Here is a 10,582-nt window from a genome sequence, read left to right as displayed (position 1 = left end):
GCACTTTAGCTTCGTCGCGAGTCTCGGTAACATTCGGCATTCGCGAGAAAGGGGTTTAGGAAGGCGAACACGGATTGGTTGTGATTTGCATTGGCCGATATAGCGACCAATCACAACAAGTAAGACATCATACACGTCCAATTGCAGGGCTGTTTACAATCGGAAGATGGAAAGACTGATCGGGTGAGCTCGTGAAAACTCGACGATAAGGTACCTGACCCCCCCTAAAATTTTCTCAACGGATTTAGATGATTCACAAAAATGATCAATTTAAGAAATAAAACGGCGGATTTCCGCGTAGCCGCGGAAAATTGCCATCCATGTGGAAAATTGTCCGTTAATGTAACCTCTTCAGAAACAGAAATATAATCGATGTAAATGTTTATCCAGTCTTGTTTAACTTAGATTTTGTTCCAAAAGACAGGCTTTGTTATCAGCAATCACCCCTCCTCCTCCCGAGTCCTCCCAAATAAAATATGAAATCACGGGTTTGCTTCGGGCTCGGGCCTGCAAATCAAGTTAAGTGATTGGGCTCACGCACCCTTTGTGGCTCCCGTTCTCGCCAAAATTTCAAAATCTCAGAGAAAGGCAAGGCCATGAGAATGCGAGACGAGGATATTATTACTGTTGTGGCGACACCACCCGAGCTTGTCCGCTGCTCTCTGCTGTGCGTGCGTCAGCGCGAACATTTATGCAAGCGCGTCTTTTGATTTCAACCAATCAGCGCTGACGCAACGACGTCACACACCCGACGTCACACACGACAACAGCTAAACTAAGTTAGCCGAGATGCCACTCGAAGTCGGACGGACACGTTTTTCTGCCAATCTGTGTGTTTCCCTTTTTGTCCAAATAAATTTTTTACGACAACTGTGTTGTCCACGGTGTCTTTTGTTCGTTCCACTGGAATTTAGCAAGTGTGTTTATAAAGAGACGGAAATCTCTTTACTGTTACTAGTGTTAGTGTTTCAACACGGCTACGTTCGTGAAAGCAAAACAACAAACTCAAACGCGTCTTCGTTCAATGTTGTCAACTAATATCCGGATTAATTTTCGGCAAATTTTCCTCAATTCTCCGGACAGATTTTCATAAAAATTTGAAAAACCCGGAATTCCGGGAAAATCCGGAGGACTTTCATCTCTGATATAAGATCAGAAGTTTTGAGAACGATGAGGATTTTCTCATGAATTCTGGACAAGTGGTGGATGGACACCATGTCACAAGTCAACAAGAAGGAGGGGTGATGTTTTGGATGGTAATATACTGAACATTAAATATCTTGTCTTTGGAGTGTATTCGGTTAAATAGGGTGAACATGATCCACAGTGTATCCCATTAAATATAGTTTGAACATGATTTTGCAAATAATTGTATTCTGTTTTTTTAGTTTATGTTTGTATATGTTTAACACAATGTCCCAAATTCACTGTGCAATAAGGAAAAAATGGTTGGTGTAAACTAGTGTAAATACACATCTCAAGTTCAGAAAATGTGTGACTGCAAAGGGGGGAAAAAAAGCTAAACTGAGCAATGAAACTTGTTCTTGACATTGGCCATTTCTCAATATCAAGAAAGCAGAGTACGGTCTCATGAACTCGCCAAGTACAGTCTTCCTAATCATGTACTCCACTTGATTTTATTTTTACTGTTTTTGTGCTTTCTACTGTCTTTGTTATTAATGTCTTGTTTTATTGTTTGTTATTGTATATATGATCCTTGCTCCATGTACAACACTTTGCATACAGCAGTGGTTGTTTTAAAGTGCTCTATAAACACAGTTGAGTTGAGATTGAATTTGACCTTGAGTAACATGAAAGGATCATAAGAAAATCTATTAAAAACATTTATTTCAGTGTGAATGAAGACTTACGGTTGTCAAAGCAAATGCGACCAATTGCTCTGCCAGTATTGAGCAGCATCTCTGGCTCACTACTGTCCAGATGAGGGACCAGCACCTTCACTAAGCCTGCCTCTATACACAAGCCCCTCACTGCACCTAAAAGACAAAAAGATCAAAAATTTACCCTCAAATTCTATAACCACCTCCAAAGACATGTTTTAAGTTGCACTTGTCATTGTTGGAGTTTCATGCACATGTTATTCATTGAATGCAGTTAAAATTTAAACTTTGTCCTACCTTCTCGGGCTATTTCAGCCACCAACAAAGCAATCTGACAGCTCAGGCTGGTTTTATTTTGTAAAGCCTGAGCAAGTATAGGTAGAATCCCACTTTTGGCAATCTGAACAGCAACGTCTTTCTCTGTAGAAATGTGAAGAGAATAGTACACAATGTTAAAAATCAAGAAAACTTGTAACTGTTTTTTGAATATATGCTAATCTGCTTCCTCCACACTAGAGGTGATTGCTCAAAACGCCTCTACATACCAAGCCGATCTCGGGCATTATGGTCGACTGCTGCGTCGGCCTCGACAAAATGTGATGGCAGTACACACAGCAACAAGCCGACTACAATGCCAACATCTGAGATTTCAACCTGAAAGCTTGGCACCTGTGACGAAGTCATAACAAAGTAGGTTGGCTTCATTTTCACTCACGCTACCATAGAATGATGTTTATAGCAAAGGTGTGGTTGACACTGTGTCAGGGAATTCACCCGAACATCTTGAACTTTGAATGAGAAGACTCGACTCAACTCAGGAACAGATTGTCTTTTGCTGATCAGCAAAGGGGGCGAAGTTCCTCGAAGGCAACACAAGTCGTCTTTCCTCTCAGATCGAAACCCCACCTTCGCACCCCCGCTGACCACTTTTTATTCACAGGATATGCAAAATACAAGTATATCAGAAAAACATTCCTCCTCATTTGCATGTCGCGCTTCTCAGTCCAACCCACCAACATGCCCCTCAGTGGACACCTGGAGGCCAAAACATCTTCCGGTGCAAACAATGGATACCTTGTTAATACGTTGGGTAGATTTCACATGAATTGAGACACTGTAACAAACAGGAGGACATCTGATCATGCTGCCCTCCCGAAGTTGGACCTTCCTGCCTGTCTTATCAGTTAATGAGGCCCTGGCATCCTTCAGCTCAAGTTGACCCTTTTTTCTGTGTGCTCCACTGTGTACAAATTGTGAGAATATAGCATTCGAGGTCAACCAAGCATATACTGAAATGAAACTTGGAAACATGATAATATTAAGTTTGTCTTTCTCCATCACACTGACTCTGTCAGCCTATCGCCACTTGCTTGCGGATGAAATACCAAGGCAGTGGCGGTGCCAGAACACTCAGAACCTTTGAGCTCCGGGGGGTTATGTCTACTGATGTGATGCTCACTCATGCTGCGCTTCTCTTTGCAAATGGTAAGTAAAATGATGGATAAACACAGAGAATTAGAAGCATCTGCATCGTGAATTTGTTAAAAGCAGTTGAGATGTTTTTGAATATGAAAATGGGGGGGAAAAAGTGGAAAGCTTCATGAACCTTTCAATTTTTGAAGGTGATTAGCAACGATTCATCCCTGTAGAGCAATGTATTTGTTTTTGAAAGATGTAGCTGAAGCCATAAAAAAGTTATTTGCCCCATTTTAAAATGTAAATATTCTTGCATAGATTCCCCACTTTGTTTAAAATTATCAAACAAGTGTAAAGATCAGACAAAGATAACCTAAGTAAACATAAAATGCTCCAAGCCCCCTCACAGAGGGCAATATAGGTTTATTTTTTTCCTCCGTTACTAAATAAATAAATAAATATATACATACATTCTTCCATCCAGGTGGCCATGTCGTCAATATTCTTGCAACGAAATGTAAATAAAGTAGAAAATGTGCAACAACTGTATGTGCCTTTTGACATTTTTCTTCGCTGTTTGCCTTCCTCACTTCCGCTCTCATTTCATGCAAAGATTCGCTAGCTAAAGGCCAGTCAGAGTGATCGTTTGTCACAATGGCCCGACCTGATCCAACATGATGAATCAGCCAAACGGCCACTAGCAACAGCTCCGACTTAACAACGGTGCGTTCTCCACCGGCATATACCGATGGCCAACGAGTGGTGTGTGGAGGACTTGAGACTGCAAGGGAAGCTCACTTAAAGCCCCACCCCCGCAAAAAAAAATAACAATATGTTCTGCTGTGTGTACATTTCATTGACTAAATGTGTGCTAGAACACCTTCATCTTTTGATCAGAATCAGCTACTTATCAAAGGTAAGTGACAAGATTTCCTTCTTATTCATGCCCTCTTTTACATCGTCGCTGAGTTGGTTGTTCCTCTGCGCAAAACTCGACAATCATTGAAAAAAGCTGGGCATTATCCTGCCGATCGGATGCACAGCATATCTGGAGATCTATGGGGTAGTGGGGTGGCCAGGACGGTTGGTTCTGCTTGATGATTGGATGATCTGTCTGAGTCAGGAACACGGTCAAGTTTAGAGTTTGGTGGAAGTCAGTGGGTGTCAAATCCTGAAGAACATCTGTGTTCCCACAAAGCAGAGCCAAGGTGCACTACATTATCAACCCCCACTAACACCCAAGCATCCATCCATCCATCCATTTTCTGATCCGCTTATCCTCACAAGGGTTGCAGGGCACCACCTGTGAGAGGGGCTAAAGGGGTCGTGTGCCATCTAAGGTGGGCGTCGGTGAAAGGCAGGGACCTTGGCAGTATGATCCCTAGCTATATAAATTACCGGTAGCTCTAGAGACATGGAAGGTCACCTCTATGGCAAGTAAGGAGGCTGAGCTGGTGTGTGAGGCGGAAAAGTTCAGACTAGATATAGTCCGGCTCGCCTCGACACACACCTTAGGCTCTGGTATCAGTTCTCTTGAGAGAGGTTGGACATTCTTCCACTCTGGAGTTGCCCATGGTGAAAGGCGCTGAGCAGGTGTGGGTATACTTATTGAGCCCCGGCTTGGTGCCTGTACATTCGGGTTCACCATGGTGGACAAAAGAGTAGCCTCCCTCAGCCTTCAGGTGGGGGGACTGGTTCTGAGTGTTGTTTGTGCCTATGCACCAAACAGTTCAAAGTACCCATCCTTTTTGTAGTCCTTAGGCTTAGGGGATGTGCTCAGGAGCATGATAACATCCCAGCAGAGCTGTCAACTGATCACCACCTGGTCATGGGTTGGCTCCGATGGTAGGGGAAGATGACTATCAAATGTGGCAGACCCAAACATATTGTGATGGTTTGCTGGGAACGTCCGGCAGAATCACTGGTCAGAAGGAGTTTCAACTCCCACCTCCGGCAGAGCTTTACCCTAGTCCCGGGAGAGGCGGGGGACTTTAGAGGTGTTCACACGGCAACATTTGCTGCAGTGCAGCGCCGGGGCTGCCCCAGTAGAGCGTTCACACGTGCAAAGTTACACCGGTGTAGCCCCTGAAAACAGCTTAAACCGGAGCAAATTTAACCCTGCTCAAGGAGGTGGTTTAAAAATTTGCTCCGGAGCAAATGCTCGTTTGCGGGGCAGCACCGATGTAAAATGGTAAGTGTGAACGCTACAAGGTTAAAAATTTGCTCCTGAGCAAATACTCGTTTGCGGGGGGAGTAGCCTCGCTGCGCATGAGAAGAGTTGATTACATATGGCTAGAATGTGTTGCTTTCGTGCTCTGTTGTACTTCCGTCACCTTTCCTTTTGTAGGAGACTGGACTGTCTCGGAGTTGTTTGTGTAGTTTGTTCCTCTGTTGTGTGTTCACAGCCCCCACCCCCCATAGTAATTATTTTGTGATTTCCTCTCTTGATTTTCTGTTTGGCGCATTGTTTGCTTTTCTGAGTGTCATTGAAGTCATCGTTGATTTACGTTTTCGGGGGCGGTCATTGAACGCCTCTCGAGCAGAAGGCACGGAGACCGAGAGGGAAAAGGACGTGCCTGTACAGTAGTTGCTTGAGTTGTGTATGTTTTAAAATGAACCAACACGACAGCTCTTTGTTTTCTATCGTTTTGCACCGCTGCAGAAACTGCCGTGTGAACGCAAGTGGGGCTGCACCGGGGTTAACGCGCTTTTCTTTAGTCAGCGGCTTTGTACTTGTGAACGCTCCACAAAATTTGCTTCGGTGTAAGATATATTGCAACAAAATACATCGGTGCAGCACCGAAGCAAATGTGTGCCGTGTGAACACCCCTATTGAGTCTGAGTAGACCATGTTCCCTGCCTCCATTGTTGAGGCAGCTGGTCGGCATTGTGGCCATAAGGTCGTCGGTGCCTGTGGTGGCGGGAAGTCCCGAACCTGCTGTCAAGCTGAAGAGTCCCATCAGGTCGTTTTGGCCTGTGGGACTCCGGAAGCAGCTGATAGATACCGGCTGGCCAAGCGGAATGCAGCTTCGGTGGTCGCTGAGGCAAAAATTCAGGCGTGGGAATAGTTCAGCGAGGCCATGGAAAATTACTTTCTGGTCCACCATCCAGCACCATCAGGAGAGGGGAGCAGTGCACCATTAAAACTGTGAATAGTGGGGATGCTGACCTCGACTCGAGACGTTGTGAATCGTGGGGGAGAATACTTCAAAGATCTCCTCAATTCCACCGACACGCCTTCAAAAGGTCAAGGACATACGCAAGAATGCCCAACATGGCGCAGAGCGATCTGCCAAATTTGGAAACAAGCGCAGCTAGCCTTGCAACAGCGGAAATGCGAGGCACTGATCGGTAACTGGTGTGGCACATAATAGCATCACAGAATGGCAGAGCACATTTTTGGAACTAATCCCCGATGAAAGAGAACCCTCCCAGCGGCCGGAGTTATGGTGTGACCGTGTCATCCAGCTAGTATCCGGGGTCTTGGCCTGAGGCTCTAAGCTCAGCGCACTCATCCACATTCAGGCACATTAGTCTAAGGGTGTCTTCGCTGACTGCATGAAACGTTGACTTGGGTCTGAGGCTAAGACGGACAGATTCATTCTATTTCCATTCATCTTTTATGGGAAAAAATTGCCTTGGTTCATGACCGTTTCAATTCTGAGTCGCGGACTGAATTAGTTTCTTGAACTCAAGTTCCAATGTGTATGGCTTTTGTGTTACTTAACTTACGCTTTCCTAACTGTGCAGACAGAATTATGTCCAAATGAGGTTTCAGCTCCTCTTCAATGAGTTCTGTGCTCACACTGAGAGCCTGGAGTGCATCAGTCAGAGAATCTATAAAACACAATCACAAACAAAGAGCAACAATACAAGTCAAGAAAGCATAAATATTATATAAACAACAACAGAACAAATTGAAGTTTTTGTGGCACCATTGATGTTATTAGTCACAGTAGTAAATGGGCAAGCGCAATGACACAACTGTTATGTGGCATGTCTTATGGCAAGCTAATGTAACAAATAAAACTAAAATACAAAGAGGCAAAAACAGGGGAACAAAAATTGCGACCAAACAGCTCGGAAAAAGTATCAAAGGCTAACTAAATCAGATAAGTAAAACAAATTTACAAAGTACAAAAAAATAACAGAATACATCAAGTGCTCCAAAAAGTATGACTATACATTACAAAGTACAAACAAATAGCAACCAATCAAGAAGGAAGTAAATACATTTGTGATGTTACGAGATGTGTCGAGGCTTCGAAGCATGTACTGATGAATGAAGGGGGTGTTTCTGCAAAGCGTGTATCAAGGCTTGCTTCATTTAGGAGAGGAGCTGAAAACAATGACGTTCGAATCCTCGCAAGTTGGTGCACCACGGCTTCAGGGTCTTAATGCTTGCTACTTGACTGGGCAAACAGAAAACAACATTTTATAAATTAGCAATCTAGACACCCGCTATTCATGGGGGATAAGGAGCGGGGCAGCCGCGAATAAAGAAAATCTGCCTCAAAAAAATCTTCAAAAAAAAACAAACACTCATATGATACCCTTCCCACAAAAAAACAGGGAAATGAGGAGCGGGGCAGCCGCGAATAAAGAAAATCTGCCTAAAAAAAAAAATCTTCAAAAAAAAAAAAACACTCATATGATACCTTTCCCACAAAAAAACAGGGAAATTAGGGGAACCCCGACCCAAAAAACAAAGTATTTTTTTAAATACTGAAAAAAAATGTTTTAATCCGCAAATATGCTCATCCATAAGAATGCAGAGGACCACTCCTTTTATTGTTAAAAACAAAAATAAACCTCCAAGCCCAAGTTTCGATTAATCAAACGTAATAGTCGCTCATTTCCGGGAAGTGGCAGTTGAGGGCATTATGCAGTAGCTGACCACTACAAAACAACAATTACAAAAAGTTGAAGCACAGAACGAAAAAAAAAAAAAAACAGATTTAGCTCAGTTACAACATAATTTTTGGATGCAGGGTCATAACATTTTGAACATGGCTAAATTGCTGGGAATGAACCAGTGCATATTTTAATTAGAATTATTTTGTTGTTATTCTGATAATTATTCGATGTTGTGTTGAAATTTTGATATTTACATTTTATACTGGCGACCCAGTGGTCGAGTGGTTAGCGCGTCGACCTCACAATGCAGAGGTCGTGGGTTCGATCCCAGCTCCGACCTTCCTGTGTGGAGTTTATATTAATCTTCCGGTGCCTGTGTGGGCTTTCCATGGGTACTCCGGTTTCCTCCCACATTCCAAAAACATGCATGGCAGGCTGATTGAACACTCTCAATTGTCCCTAGGTTTGAGTGTGAGTGCAGATGTTTGTTTGTCTCTGTGTGCCCTGCAATTGGCTGGCAACCGGTTCAGGGTGGCCCGAAGACGGCTGGGATAGGCTTATTTTATTTTATTTTATTTTTAAATGTGGATATATTTTTTTCTCCAACACAACCCTCCCATTTTCTAACCACAAGGGTGTCGGGTATCGGGTGTGCTGGAGCCAGTCCCAGCTGTTTTTGGGCAGTAGGCGGGGTACACCCTGAACTGGTCGCCAGCCAATCCCACACATAGACAAACAACACCATTCACACTCAGTCACACCTAGGGACAATTTAGAGTGTTCAGTTTACCTACCATGCATGTTTTTGGGATGTGGAATGGGGGTAAAGCACTGAATGAGTTAATGACTGCAGCTTAGGAAGTTCTCCTACTCACATGGATAAACAAGAGTCCTGCAGACGATAATCACCACAGCTAATCCATTTAAAGTCAAATAAAAATAACCTGGGAAAATGAAGAGCAAAAAGGTGATGCACATTATCTATCTATCTATCGATCGATCTGTCTGTGTATTTATCCGTCTGTCTGTCTGTCTAACTATAGTGTCCAGATCAATAAATAGTTAAATACTCACCGGTGTCTGTCATGGCTGCGATCAGGAGAATATTCTGCTAGCGTCAGTGTCTCTGGCTCCTTGCACTGTTTGTAGTGTGTCCTGGAGAGAGGTCTGTTTTGCAGAGGAGGCACTCAGTGGAATTCAGATGAAACAAGCGTTTCTCTTTGACATTGTTATCTGTCTATTCCTCATCTTCTATTTTGTTCTCCAATCCCATTAATCTCCTCTTCTCACTCCTTCTGCCCTTCCTTCTCCCTCTGTGCTTGCTATTTGGACAATGCGTTCAAGACGGGGGTAGTGTCCCACCAGAGGGCGCTATTTTGATTTCTTTCCAACATACAGTAGTTCCAATTAGAGCTAAGATCGGTCCTAAAAAATCGAGCCCGACCCGAACCAGCCCGAGCCCGATCACTTAGCTTGATTTGCAGGCCCGAGCCCGAAGCAAACCCGACATTTCATATTTTATTTGTGAGGACTCGGGAGGAGGAGGGGTGATTTCTGGTTACAAAGCCTGCCTTTTGTAACGAAATCTAAGTTAAACAAGACTGTATAAACATTTACATCTTTTATATTTCTGTTTCTGAAGAGGTTACATTAACCGACAATTTTCTATCATTGACGGATTTTTTTTAACAGTGGACGGTGAAAATTTAAGGCCGTCCGTCATTTTGACGGGTTGAAAACTGGGCCGTAAATCACCGCAGCAGTACGTCCTTAAGAAATAAGAGCGAGAGAAGCAGAGAGACAAAAAAGAATAATGATGCGTGGATCATAGACAGAGACAGGAAGGAGTTCTTTGAATTGTCATTGCAAGAGTTTAGAACAGTACGTGTTGTGATGAGGCGACTTCTGTGTTTTTGCGAACCACGGTCTCTATACTATTGACGGCCTCGGAAAAAAAAAAAAAAAAGCGAGAGAGAAGCCCGACCCGACCCGAACCCGAGGCAATAATTGACATTTTAAGGGTCGGGTCGGGCTCGGGCTCGGGCGGCCCGGTCTTACCTCTAGTTCCAATACACTTGTACTTGAAGATTGAATCTGTTGTTAAATAAAATAATATCACCTTTATTTGTCCTACACTGGGGAAATATGCATAGTTTCAGTGGCAATGGCAACTATACAGGACATTAAAAAATGCTCTCAAGGAATACACAGTGTGTACATGTTGCATAATATGCTCAAACACAATGAAATAATCCATACTCACATGTACAAAGTGCAGAAGGCAAATATTCCACGGTCTACTTCTTATAAAGCGACCATGAAAACGGGATTTGAATTTTCATCATCAGGGATGGAAATTGACAACACAACACTATTGCTCAAGTGTTTTTTTTTAATTAACACATCTCAATCTCATAACCCTCATGACGCAGCTTTGTTTTCTTTAGTATATACGTATCCACAAACGA

General features: G+C 43.3%; 1 protein-coding gene across 1 annotated transcript in view; it reads right to left on the bottom strand.

Annotated features, from left to right (window-relative positions):
• LOC109523232 (rap1 GTPase-GDP dissociation stimulator 1) overlaps nucleotides 1-9,479 on the bottom strand; it is a 25,917-nt gene extending 16,438 nt beyond the window's left edge. The window contains exons 1-4 of the mRNA XM_019882246.1: nucleotides 9,189-9,479; nucleotides 6,990-7,094; nucleotides 2,139-2,261; nucleotides 1,872-1,997 (exon numbers count right to left, since the gene is read on the bottom strand). Coding sequence (XP_019737805.1) covers nucleotides 1,872-1,997; nucleotides 2,139-2,261; nucleotides 6,990-7,094; nucleotides 9,189-9,201 — 367 coding nt within the window. The 5' untranslated portion in view covers nucleotides 9,202-9,479. The remainder of the gene's footprint in view (nucleotides 1-1,871; nucleotides 1,998-2,138; nucleotides 2,262-6,989; nucleotides 7,095-9,188) is intronic.
• Between the last annotated feature and the right edge of the window lie 1,103 nt (nucleotides 9,480-10,582).

This window comes from Hippocampus comes, unplaced genomic scaffold (genome assembly GCF_001891065.2).
Source record: "Hippocampus comes isolate QL1 unplaced genomic scaffold, H_comes_QL1_v1.1 scaffold36, whole genome shotgun sequence".
Lineage (NCBI taxonomy): Eukaryota > Metazoa > Chordata > Actinopteri > Syngnathiformes > Syngnathidae > Hippocampus > Hippocampus comes.
Note: the sequence above shows the minus strand (reverse complement) of the source record. Positions and strands in the feature narration are given on the sequence as shown.